Source organism: Meleagris gallopavo, chromosome 14, assembly GCF_905368555.1.
Source record: "Meleagris gallopavo chromosome 14, MGAL_WU_HG_1.1, whole genome shotgun sequence".
Taxonomy (NCBI): domain Eukaryota; kingdom Metazoa; phylum Chordata; class Aves; order Galliformes; family Phasianidae; genus Meleagris; species Meleagris gallopavo.
This window is the reverse complement of record NC_139417.1, coordinates 108,455-130,585: the sequence shown is the minus strand read 5'-3', so window position 1 is coordinate 130,585 and position 22,131 is coordinate 108,455. Positions and strand designations below refer to the sequence as shown.

The window sequence follows — 22,131 nt, the reverse complement described above, 5'->3', positions numbered from 1 at the left end:
GAGCTCTTATAACAACATTGAGCTCTGCATCCTCTGCCAAAACTGAAATGGAGTTGTATCAGCATTAACATGTCAGCTAATGAGACAGGCATAAGTTACATGCAACCCCAAAATGTTGAAGTGCAATACTCTATTAATGAATTTAAGCTATGTCCAGTGTGATCCTCTGTACTATACCTACCATGTGAATGCCTTATCACCTCACACTAATTACTTATCCTTATCAGACTCTTAAGCTAAGGGAACCATCTTATACCTATTTCACACCTTGGAACTCAAAAAGATTTAGTTTGGGGGAAAAAAAAAAAACAAACAAAAACAGAATCTGATGGCACAAATTCCAAGCCTGAAGCTACAACTCACCTTCTTTTTCTTGTAAGCCTTTTTCTGAACTGAAATGCTAGATAAAGAGTTTAGACCTTTCTTTCTTACACTCACAGTCTCTTAATTTTTCAAGTCTCAGTATCTATGCCAGAAAAAGAGAAGAATTTCAGTTTTACCTCAAAAGGTATGTTAGGAGCAGAAAAAAGGATGCAAAGTCAATGACATGTTGACTTCACACTTTAAGCAACTGCAGAAGAGAAAGAAGGCTTCACTGTCCTTACAGGCACAAATAAAGTAGAGAAGTGAAGTGACAGGTTCAACCAAAGACCCCTCAAAGGGCAGGACAAGCAAACAATCAGACATGGCTTCTTCCATGTTGTTTCCTGGCCCACCATTAAGATTTCACACACACAGCTGGGAGCTCTTGAAGAAAGCAAATACCTTCCTTTCCAGAACTCACTGAGTTGCTCTCTCAGATAACAACTGCTTTTACCAACAGATAGCTATGAGAGGCTATGGGTGAACAAGCATGATGTACTGTGCCTTACATACCAGTGAAGGAGAAAGTCAACTAAATCAATCCAGTTAGATCTGCATGTTTATCATGACATTAAATAGAGGACCAGGTCACCTGTGGTTACCAAGCTGGTAAAGGTACTTACTATCTCCAAGAATCAGCTCAACTTCCTCATCAGCATCAGAGTCTTCATCTTCACCCTCATCACCCTCTTCCAGGAGGTTGGCAAGTTCCTCATCGTCGGAGGGCGAAAAGTCATTTTCTCCATCCTCACCAGCATTCTCATTGTTCTCATCCTCCTCCAACTCAGCCTCCAGCAGCTGGTCTGTATCTAGTTCATCAAGGTCATCTGTATCATCATCATCTTCATCATCATCTTCTTCCTCTTGCTCTTCTTCCTCCTACAAAGAGGAAACCAGTCCATTGTGGACATGAAAACAAATGTAAAATGGAGTAAGACCAATTGAAAAAAGCACACCTACAGATTCTACTTCTCCTCACATCCAGAGATCACCTATTATTACATACAAACACTTTCTCTTTACAAGTACCAAATACTGCACATGCTGGATCATTAGCAGGCTTGCACAGTTTGACCTGCAAAAGGTTAGTGCAACATGGAAACCACTGGGTCAAGCTCCTCTCCAATACTGCCATCAACACATCACCATAGTGCACTCTTGAGAAGGACAAGCAGTAAAACCCAATAGTCCATAGCTTTGTTGCTAGTTTTGTGCAAAGTGCTTTAGTTTCAACTGGGTAAGAACTTCCCCTTTGCATCAAATAGCATGCAGTCTCTCATGTCATGTTCAGTCTCTCATCCTGATTTAGATGAGATGCAAAATATAGCAAAAGATACTATCAGCCTATACCAATCCCAGAACCACCGAGCTGAAGATGCTAGACTTGCCCAAAGCAGTTCAGAATGTTCATCTTTGGCATTTATCTGCAGATTGAGAGCTTTCTTTTTCCTAGTAAGTCATAAGAATTTGCATTCAATAAAGCAACTGAATTCTGATTGTACAGGCCAAACCCATAAATTCATAACTAGCTGATAAAACTGAGTGGAAAGAAGCCATTACATTCTTCCCAGACAAACGAGAGGTTGAGAGTGCCATTACAGGCTGAGCTCCAGGAAGCCTCCAAGACTCAAGGAAAGGGCTCAATAAATGTGCACAACTCCTCGGAGTATTTTCCTCTAACAGAATGTCCTCATGTGGCAGGAAAGCAGTTCTCAAGTCTTAAATACCCTTTGCTTGGGGAGAGAGCACATTCTGAAAACTGTGAAGCAGTTAAGGTAGATAATTAACAATCTACTGCAGGAGTTAGTTTGGTCTTCAAGTTCACTACACTCACACTGTTTCTTTAACTGCTACATTTTCAGATCCATAAAGCAAAAAGAAAAATCCCTTACTTTTACAGCCACCACTCAACCTACTTTTTCTTCAGTCAGTGTTATAGGAAAAGAACCACAACTACCACACATCCAACATCTGTCATAAGCAAAAGAAACAAGGAATGTCAAAAAGCGTGGGCATATTCTATTGTCTCTCCCCTTGCAAAAGGCAGCTAAGTCTCTTCTATTGACCTGAGGTGCCTGTTGTTTAAAACAGAGATTACAGAACAAAAATAGCAGTTTACTTCACATCTTTCTGAAGGAGTTTACATTAAAAGTAAGGTTATGGTAGCCTATGTGAAGGCCTCATTTTTGGCAACTGAAAACTTCATTGTGAGTCAATGAATTCTCAGAAGCACGTTGCTTTTGGAATTGTATACATGCTGGGAGTGGGAATATCTTGCAGTTCACTGTTTTAAACTGCAGTGCTGTATTAAGCACAATTTTCCTCCTTTCTAATGAAATACATGGAACTAAACATAAAAACCTTAACTTCTGGTTTTGTTCTGTGTAGCATAAGCATAAGTCTAAATGTCTAAAACTTTATTACTCCACTGAGAAGTTAAATACTGATTAAAAACTGAAAAGACAAGGGAGTTTGTTTTCTTTTTTCAGTCTCTAAACCCTGAATCTGCAAAAGACTGAATCAATTTGTTTTCAAAGTTCAGAAAAAAATGAACATCAGTATCTAGAGATAAACAAAAAATTGTAGACATTAAGAAAAAGCTATATGGTCTATGAGATTCATTTAAAGTTTATGTAGTTGAAGCCTAAAGGATTTTGAAAAAGTGTTATATCAGCATTGTCATTCAAGCTTAAGGCAAGACATACATAGTAATACCATAATTTAACTACAGAATGAAGTAACATTTGTATGAAACTAAAGATTTTTTTTGGCTAGAGAATTACTGAGAAAGGATATATGATCTGTCAAAGTTAATTTGTACCTAGATATCGACCAATGAGGAAAAATCCCTTATGAAAATACAAATACGAACAGAATGCTTGACAACTGAAATCAATGCTGCCTTCTTTCCAGTTTAAATTACTTAATCTGAAGCACACGCTCAAAATCCATCCACACTCACTCAAAAACCACCTAAGAGAAAAAAAAATAAGAATCAGATCTTAATGGTAAAGCAGAACCAGAAAATAATGTGAAAGCCACACTACAGGAAGTCATGTCTGCGTTTGAGATAGAAAGAGTGCTACATAACATGCTCACTACGGATTACTTCTGAGCTGAATGCCACAGATCACCGTTCAAGAGGAGTGAACTTACACAGAGTCATGTTTTAACAGACACAAACAGGAGCCAGGAATCTGTGCTGCTTCTGCTAAGTAACAGCCAGATTAACCCTGCATTAGTTTCCCAGCAATCTCCAAGCACAAACCTGCAGATGTACGGTGATACTCCAGGCTGGAACACAAGGCTTGTACAAGGCGAGCCATTTCTCAGCAAAGCACACTGATCTTCTGCACCCAAACGCAAGCTGTGGGACATACAGCTGAGGAAGACTTCACCTTGTATTTCCTCACACCCAACACTACCGTCTGAAAGTGACACTCAGTCTACTGATGAATATTGAGGCTGCAGCCTCATCAGATACCACAACTGTCTCTCACACAGGATCCTCACACAGATAAATATGGTATGCCTTCACTGATGACTTATAATGTATACTGGCAAAGAACAGTGAAAAAGCCTTGTGCAATGTCACAAGGAAGATAGGACAGTCATTCCAAATCACATCTGAATTTGTGATGGAGAAATCTGCAAAGGATGCCCCTGCCTCACTAGTAGCTCCCAAGAGCCTTGGGCAAAGGCACAGGTGCTGCTAGACAGAAAAACCAGCACACACACCTGTGCAAAGCAAGCGCCTGTACTCCATGGCACACAGGAATCAGCATACACCACATTACTAAAAAACAAAAAAATCCCAGAGAACACCACCACCACTACCAGATCAATGAACTGTTTTAGCCATCACTAACTCCTCTAGATACCTGAAAACATCCCTCAGGTTTGAGTTCTTTGTAAAAGCTGCTGAGCTCAGAACTTGAAACGTTCCTGTAGTCCTCACATCCTTCTCTGCTTCTTCAGAGAATATTCTCCCCCCTCAACAGGCTTTACTTAAGAGCTGCCAGTTATCTTTATCTTTCCAAATAGCGCAAGTATTGTAGAATCAAACTGATTGTCTTATAACCTTTCCTCCAGAAAACATTTACCTTGCTAGCAGCACTCTGACTCACTGTCTGGCATTAGTGGGACTGCTCTACTGCGAGGTGACCTGTTATTACAATACAGCCATACCAGGACCCAGCAGGCTTACTTAACACTCCCAGCCTGAGGCTATCATAGAGAAAGGAAGATCTAACGCTCCCTTTTAAGCGGAGAGGTAACATCAGAGGGACACGATGGAGCCCAGCTTCGCTACCTGTTTTAGTTACAATGATTCTGGTGCACTACTTGCTTGTAAATACGTAAGGATTAACTTAAGAGAGCTTTACCTTAATAGTTAGGTGCAAGGAGTGGAACAGTTTAGACTGCAGTACCCAGTGATCTCTATTGAGACTCACATTCCTAATTATATATTCTATTAGAATTAGGGTTTATAGATGTATACCTATAGAGTATACAAATTGCATGTATATTATACGCGTGTATATATATCTAAAAATACACACAAAAACAGTGATTACAAATACTAGGATTTTTCAGTGCAACTTTCACAATACCATACCAGTGATACTCCTCTTAAAGGCCAGCATATAGAAATGTCACCACATAAAAGCTGCAGTGCAGAAGTCACTACAGTATCCAGCACCTGGATGGCCAACTCCTTCTACTCTTCATGAATAAAGAATAGCAATTATTATCAAGGAATGATAATTTAATAAACACCCACTCTATTTCATACACAACAAGGCTACCTTGCCCTACTTCTCTGCATAAATACCTACAGTGATGTCTTCACTCCCACAAAACACAGACTTCAAAAATAAGGCAATAAATACAATGCTGACAATGTAAAGTGAAAAAAAAAAAAGACCAACAAAACAGAATTACAAGGGGATGAAAAGAGGAATGATTCACCTTTCACACAGAATAACTCTCCACAGATAAGTAGAATGTCTCCAAAGTGACAAGGCCCCTGTTTAAAACTGTCTCACTGAATTAATTTGAAAAAAAAATTAACAGAGATGAACTTGAGCTGAAAAACATATCTAAATAAAGAGTTCATATGTTTAACTTGAAGTTTTAAGAAGATATCTAATTTTTTGTATAATGTCATCAGTTACATGTGTTATACAAGCATAAACAGTGCAGGAACTACCTGCTCTTCTAGGACAAGACTGCCCTGCAGCTCAATCCAGAAGCACGTTGTGCCACTTAAGGAGATCTCTCAACACTCACTGGCTCACCAAAATTCACTTGTTCACTCACACGATACCAAATAAATCACATAACACAGTCTATGCCTCTCAAACTACTTCAAAGATGATCTAAGATAGCAGCAGTGATTTACATCAGCTCTTGAACTTGCCTACAACGCAGACAGACTTACAGAGCTGCACAAGAAAAGCTAGGCATCTTAGAGAATCAGACACGTCAGTTACATTGCAAAGGATACTAAGCAAACTACTGGTAACTTAATTCTACTATCCAGTTTACGTAAATATTCAGAAAGCCCAGTAGATTCGGTTGAATTGATTCATTGTTTATAGTTACAGGACATCCTCTAAAGGAATGGCATAAACGGGAGAGGCAGCTCTGTAGCAAGAAATGCTTGTTGTCAAGTATTCATATCCAGCTCACAGGTCAGTAACTAACTTTTGGTCTGTCTCAAGCTCTATGTATTTACTTGGACATTGTTCAAGTCTGCATGCAGTTTCACTTGCATGCATTTCACTTCACAGACCCTCATCTCCACCACAGACTGTTTTACTGTTCTCCTTCACCCATTCATTTTGCACATAAACTCACTAATTTGTCTTTTTGAGTAGTGCAGTTTATTGATACTTAACATACTCACTGCTGTTCATCTCTCAACAGAAGGCTCAGGAAAACCTCCATCTTTCACTTCTTTAAACACTGATGCAAAATACACATTAACTAGTGTCCTGGTTTTATCAGCATTTCATATGATGACATCGTGCAGCAAGCTGTTGGGTGCTGGAGCCCAGAGCACTGTGGAGCTGTACTTCCTGGTCCTGCATTTCTAGCAGTCTCACACGAATTCTGGCTTTTCAAGAGGAAAGTACACTGAGAAGGGACAGACTACAGCTCCCAAGGATCTTCAACACTCCTGATTCTGGATGATGGGAGCAGACTGTTCTCCTCGCTTCCAGTTAGTGCATTTAGCAGCACAGTCAGAAAATCCTTCTCTCCCACGTGTTCAATTTATTACCTGTAATTCCTATTTTATATCATTACCTTACATTCTTTTACTATTTGTAGTAAATTTGTTATCTCTCCCTATCTTACTTGGGTCGTTTTTGTTTTCCTTCCCCCCAGAAAGGGGACAGGAAGTTGAAAAGGAGCTAGGGAAACCTTCTCTCCCTTCCCCCACTGTCACGCATGAAATTGCAGAACTTTTAACATATTTCTGCACTGCAGTTTAACATTCTATCATTGCACATACAAAGTGCTTTCTGGAAGTATGGCTTACAGCACTGAAGATCAGTAAAACCAAACATTTCAAGCAAATACTCAAGTTTCTTGTGCTCCTAGCAAAAGGAGCAGAGATAATCTTATCCCAAATTATATTTTGTATATGAGGACCACAGGTTGTGCCACCACTAGAAGTGGATTAGCGAACCTTCTCAGATAAACAACCACAAAGAGAAAAGCTTCCAAATTCTCTAGAAGCTGTTGAACATTCTACTTACTGCAGCTTCCAAGGAGAAACTTTGCCAGAGGGCGATTAAAAAGCATAGTATTCTCTGCCTCTTTACATGCTTATCTAAGAAAATAACAGTTTCTGAACTTCCTGAGAGTTTATTTTCTAAATCATTCACTATTCCCTTTAATCCACTTGTGCATCAATTCTCACAGTGATTGGTGAATTTGGAGAAACTATTTCTACTTAGCAGACAGGACACCACCATATGCTGACGGCAACACACAGAAAACTATCAGATGTCTCCGGATTTGCAGAACTATGGTTGATCAGAATTTCCTCTTCCCTGTGATGATATGCACAAATTCTGCAACATCTTGTAGGCTCCCCAACATCTCAAGGACACTGGTCACTATGAAAATTTCAGGCCATGGTCTGCCTATAACACTTCATACGTAATTTATTAAGCATATATCCACTGAATACCACTGAATCCCCATGGTGTACTTCCTTATCTGTCCTTGAACTGAAATGAGTATCTGCTAACTTAATGACATTGAAACAGAGCTTCAAATAACTAAGAAATAGAATTTTCTTCCGTTCAATACATAGTTTACCAAAACACTAAACCAAAACATTAACAAAACAACTTTCTAAACCTGTAGTTTAAGTATCCAGAATGTTTATGCGCAATTTTCAAACTTTGCTTATTTCACATTGAGAGAGTGAAAAGAACTACAACAGAAATACAAATATATCAGCTTACTTTATAAGCTGTCTTGAGACTTGTAATACTGTTTCTTATATTTCTTGAATTCAAAAGTTTTCTAGTCAAGATGAACAGAATTTGAGATTTCTCAACTCATTCTTTTCTTCCTCTGCTAAGATTTGATCCAAAACAAGTATTTCAATTAACAGACCTCTGCCCAGCTTTCTTTGCTACTGTTGTATGAACTGTTCAGTTATCATGAACTCATGGTTGCTCCTACCCCTGCCCCATGCTCACCTCCTGTCACCACATCCAAAACAACAATTCTCCTTTGCAGGTGATTCCCATCAACTCCTCTCCTCTGAAAACACATTCCGTATTGTAACTCTGCTTGAAACCTGCTGAAGGATGTTACTCTATTCTTATTTTAAGAGGCTACCTTTTCCTCTACCTGCAAAGTGGTCAAACAGTGAATTTTTTGCTGCTTTTTCAAATCTTCAGCTCATATTTAATTTACTACTTTTTTTTTTATAGTTCTGTAAGTCTAATTGCCTGCTAATAAACACCTGCTTATATAAACAGTTGTCTTTCTCTAGTTTTTTTGTTAAAAAAAGTTTCCCAGTCCTTTTTTTTTTTTAATAAACATTTATTTGCTTTTGCACCTATTAGCTTACTTTTTCTTCTCTTTCATCCTCTTCCTCCAAGTTACTCCTAGAGAAAAGCAAACCAATGTCTAGTAATCTAGCCTCTTATAAAGTATCAGTATATGTTTCCATAAAAAAAAAAGAACGTTTGTTGTTCAAATACAAGCTCATTGAAGAGTATTTTTCACTCCAGAGAAATAAGTCTCTCCATTTTCCTAGTAATTTCTCTTTCTCTACAGATGATCCCCTTGTCATGCCTTGTGACAATTCCAAAGTCTCAAGTAGCACATTAGTACTTTCTCATCCTTTGCTACGCATTTCTCAGGAGTGGCAACATCTGATTCCCAATCACTTTTAGAGTCTTCTATCCAATTTCCTCCCCCACCTTCTTCTTCACATTCCCAGAACAATGGGCAGCAAAAAAAGAAAGCTTATGTATACATATGTATAGCCAACAGTCCTTCTGGGAGAGTGGGGGGAGCAGGGCTAAGCCTCCTGAATAACCCAGTCCTTCTCTTTCCCCAAAAGCTAGCAAGCCTGACTCACTTCCTATTATCATCCCATTCAATTAATTCTAAGTATCCATCTCCTTCATCTATTTTACCTTCTTGGCTACTTCAGTATTAGAATTTCTACTTCTTCATAGCCATTTAGGGCACAGAGCTACAAACATAGAAGCCTGGGAATGTAGAGCAGTTACTATATGAACAAGCAAGGAATCTTACCATATCCTTCTATGCAGAAGTAGATACGTTCAGATTTAATACAGGAGACAGCACACAGCATACAGCATGTAGTGAAGAAATAAAAAGCAGTTACTCTCTTCGTCTAAAAAGCAGGTTAAGTCTAACAATAACTACTTGTGTATCGGTCATGGATGTTTTTTCATTCATCATAGACAATACCCTCTGCTGGATTGGCATGCTCAGAGGGGACTCTGAGCAATACTGTTTTGCCTATCAAATGTTCTCATCATGACATGACCCTATACATCTGATGATAATCTAACTTTAGAGTCACTGATTGCTTTGAGAAATGTGCAAGTCATCATTCAGCCATTGCTGAGAAACACCAGATCACAGTGGTGACCTGGCACAAGCTGCCAAATGGATTGAAGTTCCCCTCTCTATCTCCACAAACAGGTATCCACACAAGAACAAACTTGTATCAAAGCAACAGCAATAAAAATGCAATGGAATTGCTGTTGCAAGTAGATAGGAGTAAAATCCTAAAGTAAGTTGGGACCATAAAAGAAAGTTGAGAAAAACATTTCTGTGTTGACTAAACAAGGCATTAGAACACCAATTCTTTCAAGTACTCTTTTCCTCAACTCCAAAGCTTTCATTTCACATCATCCAGAATTTTCCAAACCAATGTAAAAAAAAAAAAAAGACAAGTTACACACCTACCATTAACATTTAGATAGCTCAGAAACATTTTCAGGATTATTAAGTTCTTCAGTTCTGGCAAAAAAAGCAGAACACACTTTATGGGACAGGGACAGCTAAGTGTGGCAATCTGCTGTTGGAGTCGCACCTCTCTAGAAACAAGAATAACTGAGAAGAACACTTGAGCCTCACAAGATGCAACATCATTCACATTATAAACTACAGAGAAAAAGAGGTCTTAAAGAACTAACAAGGGAAAAAACACACAAAAAACAAAATCTAAACTAAAAAAGTGAAAATACAGTCTACAAATCCTGTAACCCAACTTAAGTTTCCCAATTTTGACTGCACTCTGTGGTCAGTCAATTCACTCAATTTAGCTTTTCTGGTTTCCATTGCCACAGCACAGCAACTGCCACGCAGCACTTCCAGGCCACATCAATACATGCACTTTTCTTTGCACCATCTCCTCCTGCTCTATCTCACTATAGCAGACAGCAGAGACCAACCAGTTAAGAAAGGGCAATAAATAAAGAATCAAATAAGCTAACAAAAAAATGGTACAGCATTTGTATCAACAGCTCAGATATCCATCTTATTTTTGAGAAGCCTAAGTCTGAGTGTAATCAAAGTAGTGGCAAATGCAGGAGGAAGGAGACTGAGTAATAGGGAGCTCAGCCTACTTCCCTGCAGACTGAACATGTGAATACTTGCATGTCAGTCACTGATGGATCCCTTTCAATACTCATCCAACAGTAAAATAACACTGTATAAAAAAATATTTTAAATAAATAAATATATAAATATAAATAATTTTTAAGCTAATGAAAGCTCAATGCAGAAAGACTAGTATTCTCTATAAGAGTATAACATCCAACAAAAAAAAAAAAAGCTCACAAACTGGCTACTGCTAAGTATGTTACCTCTTCACCTTCCCTCAGTGACCACACCAACACCCACGCAGCATTCGTTATGCTTAACAAGTCCTGACAACGCTGGATTACCTGTCAGAACTAGGAAGAGGCAGCTTTCTAAGATCTAATATGTAACAGCCAGCTGACATAACAGCACTGATGCTCTTCTCAAATACTTCAGGCAAAACCAGAGATCTTCATCACAACAGTATCAAACACAAGCCACCCAAATCAGCCTAACCATTTAATTGTAGGGTAATTTATCTAACAGATCAGTTGGTTTTACAAGGTTTAAGTTCAGAAAGGGGAAGTAATATAATTGTTTTGCTTCTTAAATAAGAGAAGGAATTTAAAGATAGCAGGAGTACATCGCCTATTTTTAAGGACTCAGTCTTTGCTTTTTGAAAAATTCAGATCTATTGCTGATACTTGTCAAAACATCAGGTAGATGTTTTTGCCCACAATTCTTTAGGTTACCTTTCCTCAAACTCAAGTTTTTAATGTGACTTTCTTTAGCATCACATGACCTCCAGGCAGGGCTTACACAAGCAAACATGCTTTTATTGAAATGTTTATTGCTATCTGTACAGGTAAAAAAAAAACAAAACTGTTCTCATGGGCCAGTGTAGCTTATGCATAGAAATATAACTGCATAAAACCAAGAGTGAAGATACAGGGGCCAAACAGATTAATATCTGCTCTGAAACTCTTGGCCAGAGATATACCATAGTAACACTGATTCACATTAATTTTCCCCCACACCATTTACATGAAAAAGATCAAAAAGCCAGAAGGTATTTTAGAACATCTGTGACAAGTCTCAACAAGTTTGAAAGCATATTTCCAATATTTCAAAGTCTAGATCACAGAACAGTAACTAAGAAAGTAGTATATTCCTCCATCTGTGTATGTATATACAGACAACCTATTTTCATATGGAAGGGAGTTACTCTGGTTGGCTTTAACAGAGAATAGAGCCGGAAATATTGCATTTATTCTGGGAATTTTCTACATCCTGCTCAATGCTGTATGACTCTCCAGAGACAAAAGTTATATTTTGTAAACCTAAGTCAGTCATAAGGCTTGAACAAGCCTGACTGGACAGCAACGTACAGCAACAGAACAGAGAGCAAGGTTTACAGTTTGTTCTGTTAAATAGACACAGATTTAATAGGATTTGGACATAGATGTTATGTCAAACCACTCTTACTAATGAAGTTAGATTCCAATCATCCCTAAGAGACAGATCTTGCTCAGGAGACATTTATACACTCCAGAAAAAAAAGACTACAAAAAAGAGCAATTATGAAAGTACTGACTAATCACTTTTAGTTTGCAAACTAACCCCAGACACAGCTTCGCTTGAGTACTCCCATAAACTTTACTGATAAGCTTCTAGCATGCTTAAATTATACCTAGGGCCACATTTATTTGTACAATAGGAAGCTTCTCCAGACACATTTAATGGATGATAGATCTCTTATCATTGCTTGGTACCTTTATATTACAGCCTGGAACCAATAGCACTCAGACTTCGTTCTTGTCACAAATACAGATCTCCACTTCAGTTGTCACTTACCAATGATATCACAAAACAGTGTCTCAGTAGCTGGTAGTTAATCGTTGTAGAATGCAAAATTAATTTTTGCTACAAAGTACTTCTTGAGATTTCACAAACAGATTGTGAACAAGCTTACTAAAATACACTTTACACAGACAAAAACGGTGGAAGCAGAGACAAAAATAGAACATAATGATTAAACAAGGGAAGCACTGGATGGCTAGAAAGTAGAAATGCTTCAGAAGGAACAGAAGTTTTTTCCTCCTGCTCACTGCTTCACAGGAAATTCTATTCCTTACTCAATCTAAAAGTTCTTCAGCTGAATAAAAGTTGCTAAACTGAATCCTCTAGAGACAGTTACAGTGACCCATGATTTTCTAAGAACTCTAAAACTTCAACTTTGTGGCTTACAGAGATACATTGTGTGTGTAAACTACTGCTTCATCTTAAGAATGACAGTGAAATTCTGTAAGTAATGACTAGTTGAAAAAAAAAATTCCTCTTTCCATGGATCTATTGTCCAGTCTTCTGAGCCAGAAAGTAAGTCTCAGCCTAGCAACAAGATTCAAAGACAAAAAGAGGATGAAAAAGCCCGTTTTCCACACCGAAACATATGTTCTGCTGTTTTTCTTAAATGGTACTTATTGGAAAAATATGAAGTCAGCTTTTCTCATAGGAAATATAAATAAATGATTTACTAGAATGCAGACAGACAGAGAAAAGAGAATAATGTATTTAAAATCTTTGAGGAACTGAAGCATAAAGTCCTTGCCTGTTCAAAAAAAAAAAAACAACACCGTAAACACCTGATCCCCAAAGAGCTTCAAGTTTGTCTTTGATTCTCACTGTATTGTTTTAAGTATTCTCCACTGCTTTGTATTCTACCAACAGCGCCCCAAGGAGCACTTACTGAAGTTTTTAGCTCTTTTGTCAGGTTGTCAGAGTTTAAAGTGGTTGATCTGAGAAGGAAAAGTAACACATCCCAATGTAAACCTAGAGCTTTATTTAAGATTTGTAAGGCATTTTGCTGTCTAGAAGTAGTGCGCAGTTTCACTGCTCTACTCACACATCACCGTTGGAAACTGGTGACAAGTTATATCCCACTGCAAGACCTGGGCACACTTAGATTGAAAAACAGGAGAACCTCACAACACTGTTGTCTCTACTGGATACCAAAGTACTTTAAATAACAAGCAGAACAAACAGCAAAGTTTCTGATCAGGATTAGAACATTTATGAAAATTAGTGAATAAACTATAAATTATCACAACAGTTTACAGTGTGCATAATGACAGATCCTGTACTGATAGTTTTAGCTTATACTAAAAGTAACAATGTCTGCACCACATGAAGTGAACACAAATGAGGCATATGAGTAATAAACGAACACCTATGGCCTCTCACATGTAAACAGGTAACAATTACTCTTGAACAAGCAGGTTAATGCTGTAGTTCTCACCTGATCTTCTTCTTCATCCTCTTCATCTTCTGCCAAACGCTGCCTACCCACTTCATACAGTCTGCAAACTGTATCCATGTTCATGGAATCCATGCTGCCCTGGTTCTGAAGAGGAAATGCCCACACAGCAGTTAGCCCCAGGAATTAACTACTGCATTCACATTTAACACTATCCGGTCTCAGTTACAGAAACATAACCAAAACCCTCTCCTCCCATTCACTACCATCTATACAATTAGCACTAAAAACGAGACTTTTCTGTTTCAAGGACTAACCCAGGAGTGATACAGTATCTACTTTCTGCTGATCCATGGGGTGTAAAAAGTATACAGCATTTTCCAGGCACTTGATGTAGTGCAAATTTTAATTCTAAACTATTGCCATAAATAGCAAAAAATGCATTTATGCTACTGAGAAGCAAAGATGCTATATAGTATTTAAATAGGAAGCACTTGAACAAAGAAGGCAAATGCATTTGAAAGTTAAGAATTCAGAGGCAGAAAAACAAGACAGCTTTTAAGTTAAACTCTTGGTGGACAACAAGAGGTGAACAGCACCTTTACCACACCAAACCACCACCACTAGTTAGCATGTGAATTTAACAGTAGGTTTTAACTTAAGGTTCTAAAAAGAAAAAAAGACTACAGCTATGGAAACCAGAGACTTAGCTCCTTTACCTCAATGACAGCCAGATAGCAATCCTTGCTGTCTGTGCACAAGTCAAAGATATTCCGCTTTACATCTATGGTAGCTGGAAAACATCAGAAAATGAACTCAGTTAATTGCATATTACTTAGTGCTTGCTGGGAGGAAAGATCTAATTACATATGTCTAAAAGCAGGTAACAAAATGCTGGGACAAGAAGCAACAGCCGAAGTAAAAGTGAAATGAATTTTGTAACTAGCTCAACCTGTAATAATTTTGTAGACTGTCATTAAAAAAACATTGCCTAGGAAGTTCTTAACCTGATCTCCACTGTGCTTTCTCCCTTCATACATTTATGGGCTTCCCTAAGCACAAGAAGCAACTGATAATCTTTCAAGACAGGTGGCAACCAGGGGACTGAACTGTATCTCTTTTCAACAGGAAGAGTCACATCTATCCTTACAGCAGTAATAGTTACAATAGCTGCAGTATAGCTGCAGAAGCTTTGCAAGCTGTAGGCCAAACTGTCAACATTTTGTACTACCAGTATGTGAAAATACTGAAGGGAAAAGGAAACTAGCAAGAATGAAAAAAAGCCCTTCCTGAAATTAGATTAATAATGTCTTGGCCAAGTGACCTACTATCTCAGATTATGCCCTACTTGCAAAAAGGAAAGGAAAATAAAGTCAGAAATTCTCAATAGCAGCAAGTAACAAAGTCACACATTGAACAGATAATATAGTTGGACCTGTTTCAGCATCAAACAACATCTATTCTTCAATCAGAATAGGTTATAGGAGAATTTGTTTTACCACACATGCAAAGGGGAAAAGGAACTAAATATTACTAAGCAGAACTTTCAGTAAAACTTCAAACCTCTATATCAAGCTATTTGCTCCTCGTTTACCTATGGGTTTATAATCAGTTGCATTGAACGTCCTGAAAGAAGAGCCAAAAGGACTTCTCATTCTCTCCTCCAGAAGTTCATCTTCATCATCTGCCTGTAACATAGCTGATACAAGGAAAGATTATTCTACAGCCCCATCTTCCATTTGCCACCAACTTTAATCAACTTAAGATCAAACTCTGACAAGAATTTCCTTTTAGTCTTGCTAAGCTATTAGATAAATTTGATATCTATTCTTCCAGAGCTGCCTTTACTACTGCAAATCATTGAAGCTTAATACGGAGGATAAAATTACATTCTCAAGCATCATCAAGACTACTGTCACATACATTCTCTTTTTTCAGAAGGTTGATCTCTTTTGATTTTTTTTTTTTTTTTAATCTCTCAAGTGAGTTGCAACATTGCTGATGTTAGAGAAAATTGTCTTTGTCAGCAATACACACAGCATAAGCTCCCTGGAAAAAACAACAACAAAAACCAACCACGAAATAGTTCACATATACCAGTAAGCTTGACAGTTACACTCTCTGAAGCTTCCAACTTCACTGAACGAGCATCCACTTATTACTATCAGAGATGTCCAAAGACAGTAATTAAGACTGAGAAATCCTACCTCCATACATAACTGTGCCCGTATAGTTGAAGACCACACGACACTGATCCAGTGCAGGAACTGTGTGTAACAAATGGAAAGTTCGGAGGTCCCACTGAAGAAATACAGGCTAAGGAGCAACAGATCATTGAAAGTGTCTGCTTCCTTTTCAGTACAGCGCTGAAAAGATGGTTAATTGCTTTCAAGAAACCACACTGATGCTCTCTCGCAAACTTAATAGAACCAGTGTCAGATTCTAATACTACCTTCAAAATCAAAAAGCTTTTACTGAGGACATCATTCCCAATCATCAGATGTTACAGTAGCTTCAAGGTAGATCTTGGTAAGGGAATGGAAGAGAGTAAAGATATCACTAAGCGCATTAGAAAAAAAATATCTCTCAAGTATTCCCATTAGTTCAAAATCAGAAGTATAGCCCAGATTTAAACTGGGTGGCTGCCTGAGAGTCCCCATTTACTTGATTTCCAGACAAAAGCTGTTGCTTCCGAACATAATTTATAACACATCAAATAATTTACAGAACTTCAGCAAACAGCTGTGTTCTTCAAACAAATTATTTAGGTTTCAACACATTATCACTATGGCTGAGGATACAATTTCTGTGTTGACTATGACCTCTAACCCATTGGGATGGAAAACACCACTGATGGTCATGTTGAATTTATCAAACTTGTGGATGGCTTGTGCTGATCTGACATCCCAGAGGACACCATCATTTAGGACAAGGTCATCAGTGGGGTTAAATGTGGCACAGTTCTTCTTGTAGTTATTAGCGAGATCTGGGTTAAACAGAGTCAATAGCTTGTTGCCAGTCTGAATATCATAGATCTTTTAGATTAAAAAGAAAAAGAAACATTAGTTACAAGCTGTAATGCACCTGCACATTAACATGAATTAGATCCCTTATAGAATCACCCCAGCCCCATTTTGCTTTATCATTTCAAGCAAGTTCAAGATAACTATCCCTCTGTCAGTCTTAAACAGTTTTTCCCAGCTGGAACTTAAGTGTCACATGTTTTGGCCAGCACATTGATTACAGCAGGCTTGCAAATATATTCTAACACTATCAGGATAACCCCATTATGAAAAGTCAGACATGAAGCTGCAGACAAATATACCACTTTGTCAGAGCCTATTTCAGAAACAGACCTGCTTATCAGAGCAGACAGTATTTATGAATATCAAAACTGCAAAGCAGAAGGGGCTGGCAAGGTCAGGGAATGTTGGAAACATAACTACACGAAAGAAGTTAAAAATCATGGTATCTACACTAAAAGGCAATTTTCTGTAGTCTGTCCCAATGAACTGTAAAAAAAAATCTTTAAGACCTTTAAGGAAGATGAAAAGGTCTTTAACAAAGAACAAAGGCTTTATGGCCATTTCACATCAGTTTAATCTGTAACAGTCTGCAGAGCCCAGCTCTCTTTCAAACTCAGCAAAGAAACAATTCTCTAATATGGACAAACAATCTGTTTAACAAATAAACACAATATACAAACTGATCTGACTTCCAGATTATTCAGCTAAGAAATGGGCAGGAATTAATAGTTTGCTTAAACACAAGATATTTATACAATATGGTCAAGCTTATACCCTTAAACAGAAGGAGAAGTTATTTGCTATTTTCAAGGCTCTTTCTGTAGCTCACACAGGGCCTCACAGCACCCAGACCTGCTAATAAACACTGTGTGAAGAATTAAATTCTTCTCACAGCTTCACAACCATGGCTTCTACTGGTTACTTACATGGGCAATGTCTCCTTTTGTGCCAATGACTCTATCTTGAGAGTGTTTGCTGAACTCCACATATTGGTCATCAGGGAAGGAATGCCTATAGGTAGAGTCAGTAAAGATGTCAAGGCAATGTAGATTCAAACTACTAGTGAAAAGACTTTCCTTTGCCATTGACCATGGCATACTACAATACTAAAACGTTCCACTGGCATTTGCAGGGATATTTACTGCAAACATAGTCTTTCCAGCAGATCTATTAATAAACACAATCGGCAAGTCAATAGAATCACAGAATGAATCATAGAATGGCTTAAGTTGGAAGGGACCTAAATATAATGTAGTTCCAATCCACTACATTGGGCAGGGCTGCCAGTCTCCAGATCAGGCTAGACAGGATCCTGTCCAACCCAGCCTCATCGTATGCATACAGAGATGAGGCATTCACAATCTCTCTAGGCAACCTGTTCCAGCACCTCATCACCTTCGAGTAAAACTTCTCCCCTACATCTCCCCTCTTTTAGATTGAAGCCATTCCCTTTCATCCTATCACTATCAGCTCATGTAAAAAGTCAGTTACCCTCCTGCTTGTAAGTTCTTTTCAAGTACTGGAAGGCCACAATGAGGTCTCCCTGGAAACATGTAATAAAATTACTACTACAAGAGGTCCAGCATCGTAAGTGTAACAGTATTTTTGCAGGAGTGACCAACGAACTGCAACAGGAACAGTTGCACATATATATACATGTATGTGATGGTACCTTTAACTTCTTGTCTGAAGAATGCTCTCTAGCTGACTTACACGTCACAGCAAAACTGTTGTTTACAACTGAGGTAGATGATAGCCCAATCTTTTAAGGAACAAAGAGCCTCTCCTCCATTTTCAATAAGAACAATTGTAAATATTAAACTCAGTTTGATATAGTTTTCTTTGGGATATCCAGGTCCAAAAATTTCACTATGCAAAACCAACAGGTTATAAAATTCTGTAACTGGTTACAAAAAAGTTGTCAAGATGACAATCTTACCAACATAAGAATAGAAATACAAAGGTAATTCTCTGCCTTCAGGAACAAGGGTCATCTTACTAATCTAATTGCATTAAATGACTCTCCAGGTAAGTAGAATTTTCAAATATGTTTGTACTCAATTAAACAGGGAAGATACTAAAAATAAAGTGTTACTTTTCTCATGTTTTCACAACAGATACTGGGGAAGCTGTACTGTCTCTCTCTTTCACGGAGCTTGTTCTTAGGGATTCTGCCTATATTGAATGTTTCCAACTAAATACCCAACAGAGATCAGAATACACTTACTTCATATCAAAGACAGACTTCATTCCCCACAATGCAGACAGAGGTTGGCTCCACGTAGCAGATGTCAGCAATAAGGATCCATCCTGTATTTCCAGATAGGAGTGGAGGGGAAGGAAGGAAAAGAACACCAGGGAAAACAGAGGTCATTGTTTTACTTGTGCACATTAATTTAGACTGAAATTAATCTTGTAAGAACTACAGCAAGTTCTGTGCTCACTAAACTGCTCTCATGGGGATAATGTCTCAGCATTCAACATTATACCAAGAGTTCTTTATGCTACATAGATGAAGGAAAATATTACAGGTAACAGTGGGAATGGTCTGTGATGTTAATAGCAGATAAAAGCAGGATGATCTCCAGCTGAACTGTGATGACCTCTGAGTGGCACTTTTTCTGCTTTAAGTTGAAGTCATTCCCCTTCATCCTATCACTATCAGATCAATCTCTATCTAGAATCATCCCCTGAAAGATTTTTTTTTTCCAGTTTGATATATTCTGGCATTGTATCTCACAACTCTTAAGTCACTTTAAAATCTGTTACTTATGAAGACACACAGCCCCTGCATCTCCTCAATAAATTATCTTGGGAAGAAAATATACTACAGAATTCAGAGAGGCAGTATGTAACTACTACCAGTACTTTGTTCACAGGCACTGCAGGCCAGCCAGTAGGTGCACTTGAGATTTATATATCCAGATGTGCCCAAATATACCAGGCTTTAGTCTATAGGAACTTCAGAACTCAGCACAAGTCTCCAATTACTCACCCTTGATGGCTCAAGGTGCGTGATAGCAGAGTTATGGCAGTTGTAACTCGCCTCTTCCTGTCCACTGAATACATTGTATAGTTTTAACTGCCCTGTGCAAGTACCCAGCATTAAGAATCGTTCACGCGCAGAAAAAGCACAACAGGTAAAGCCACTCTCATCCTCATTTGCTTCCCGGAACACAGATATTGGACGGAACCTAGAAAAGGTGGAAAACGGATTACTGGAAAGTAAGCAAAAAAACAAGACGGAACTACTGTTCAAATTGATGACACTAAAACCAGTCCTCACTAATTGTGTAGGCTGAAGTTACAGTTTTGTTCTAAGACAAACTAAATGTTAACTATAAGACTACTGGTCAAGTGAGAATGTGACAACAGTGTCTGCAACAATTCTGAGTTTGTCTTGCATGATCAAGTACTTCTGTTACAGTACATCATTAAGCTGAAGCACTTACAGTCTGCCTTCAAAGCTGGACAGCTGAAAACCTGAAAATGCTGCCATTTGGATTTGATTTTTTTTTTTTTTAAATACATCATTTTTCAACAGAAGGAAAGCCATGTAAGAAGTCTAGCAACTTGCTGTGCTGAAGATTAAGCTGCAAAATGAACAATCCACCTGTCAACAGGTCTGGGTCTGTCAGCAAAACAACCTCAAGGCTATGCTCTCTCCTGTAAAACTGGCACTACATACCTTCCAAAGGAGAACAAAGAAATATGAGCTTCATCAACCGACAATGCCAATTAATTAATATCACTCTGAAATTAGTGTGTTTTGTATCCTTAGTACTGACCCTTAGTATAAGAGAAACAGAACTTATAAAATTGTCTTGCAAAGCTCTGCCATCTGCCACTGCAGAATTTAAATGCTTGTCTGTCCAAGGAGGCTCCACCATGGGATTCCACAGCCTGATTTCAGGCAAGGCTTTTTGGCACAGGACACACTCTGAGAGGGAGCAAGAAACATTTTTCTTCCTTACCTGCTAAATATAAGATGTCTATCAAAGCAGCCACCATCCACCCCTCCATACTTCGGAAAGGCTGCCCTGCGGGTCAGCCGTGAGGTAAAGTTAGTTGGCGCTTGGCGCCTCTGTTTTGGCTCAGGACACTGGTGGGGAGTAAAGAGAGAGAAAGGGGGACAGGTAGCAACAGGGTTTTTGCAGCGGGCATGCTGCTCCCTAAGGTACTCTGTGATTATACTGTCCAACGTGGGCGGGGAAGGAAGGTGTCTGTCCAGCTGCTTTTTGATAGCGGGGCTCTGGCTGTAGGCGCCATGGTCCGATTTTTGTCGCAACACTCTTATTTTTCTGCTGTTGCACGGAGATGGCCTCTCCCTGACAAAGCTAATCCTGCCAATCAGAGGAGAGTTGCTGGCATAAGAAGGGCCTGGAAGGGCAAGTGGACCTTGGGATGCAGGCGGCCTTGCCTGAGCATGGACAGACGTGGCAGCAGAACCTACAGAAGTGTGGCTACCCAAACGGGCTGAGATGCCATTAGCTATGCGAGGAGTGCGTGGCAGGGCCACGGGAGAGGCAGCAGCCGCAACAGGGGTGAAGGCAGATGAATGAGATGCTGCAGTCATGGGTAGGTCAGCCTCTTTAGTAAGTATAGATGCAGTTTCTCCTAGGCCCTTAGAGATGAGATGGTTCCGAATCAGGAGCAGAAGCTCCTTTTCAGGAAATGTGATTCTTGACTGAGCCACCACATCCGCTTTCTGCAACCGAGCCAGGGAGACATCTGTGCCAATCAGCAATGGCTTCCCAGAGACACGCTCTATCAGTTCAGCAGCGTATTTACAGAACTTCACATGCTCACTGCGCTTGTCCTGAAGCACTGGCTCTTTCATCAGCTGCTGAATTTGACAGCTGCTGAAGAGTGGGAGCTTGCTGATAATCTGCCGGACAGTACTGCTGCGTGAGAGCCCCACCAAGGCTTTGCAGGCTAATGCTCGGATCTGATCTGCATCTGTGATTGGCATCTTTATAGACAGCAATGACAGCAGCACTTTGATGCCATTGTTAGACTGCACTACATTCCACATCTTAGCCAGTGTGTGCTCACTGCTCTTAGGGGCCTGAGGAAGCTTTCGCCGAGGAGTTCCAGAGATGAATTTGCCAATACTGGAGATCCGGTTATCTGGGCCGCACACACAATTAATGATGATCTGAAGGGCTGATTTCTGAATCTCAGCATCGTGGATGAAAAATTCACCCTCAGCAACTCCAAGGATGATACTAATACCTAGTGAGGGAAAGAAATAATTCCTTTAATACTCTCTCTGTAACTTAACTGATGCAGCTGTAAGAAAGGGAGTCTTTCACAAATTTGAGAAAAATACCTCATTTCTCTTCATTCTGGGGATTTCTGAAGTTCAATTTTTTTTTTTTTCCCCTAACT

General features: G+C 39.0%; 1 protein-coding gene across 3 annotated transcripts in view; it reads right to left on the bottom strand.

Annotated features, from left to right (window-relative positions):
* The window catches only part of DCAF1 (DDB1 and CUL4 associated factor 1), a 51,512-nt gene that overhangs the window by 3,549 nt on the left and 25,832 nt on the right, over nt 1-22,131 (bottom strand). For all 3 annotated transcript variants that reach the window (XM_085236079.1, XM_085236078.1, XM_085236077.1), the window contains exons 14-23: nt 20,715-21,975; nt 19,736-19,934; nt 18,968-19,050; nt 17,667-17,751; nt 16,516-16,749; nt 15,922-16,015; nt 15,309-15,413; nt 14,434-14,507; nt 13,757-13,861; nt 987-1,242 (exon numbers count right to left, since the gene is read on the bottom strand). In XM_085236079.1, the coding sequence (XP_085092205.1) occupies nt 987-1,242; nt 13,757-13,861; nt 14,434-14,507; nt 15,309-15,413; nt 15,922-16,015; nt 16,516-16,749; nt 17,667-17,751; nt 18,968-19,050; nt 19,736-19,934; nt 20,715-21,975 (2,496 nt within the window). The remainder of the gene's footprint in view (nt 1-986; nt 1,243-13,756; nt 13,862-14,433; nt 14,508-15,308; nt 15,414-15,921; nt 16,016-16,515; nt 16,750-17,666; nt 17,752-18,967; nt 19,051-19,735; nt 19,935-20,714; nt 21,976-22,131) is intronic.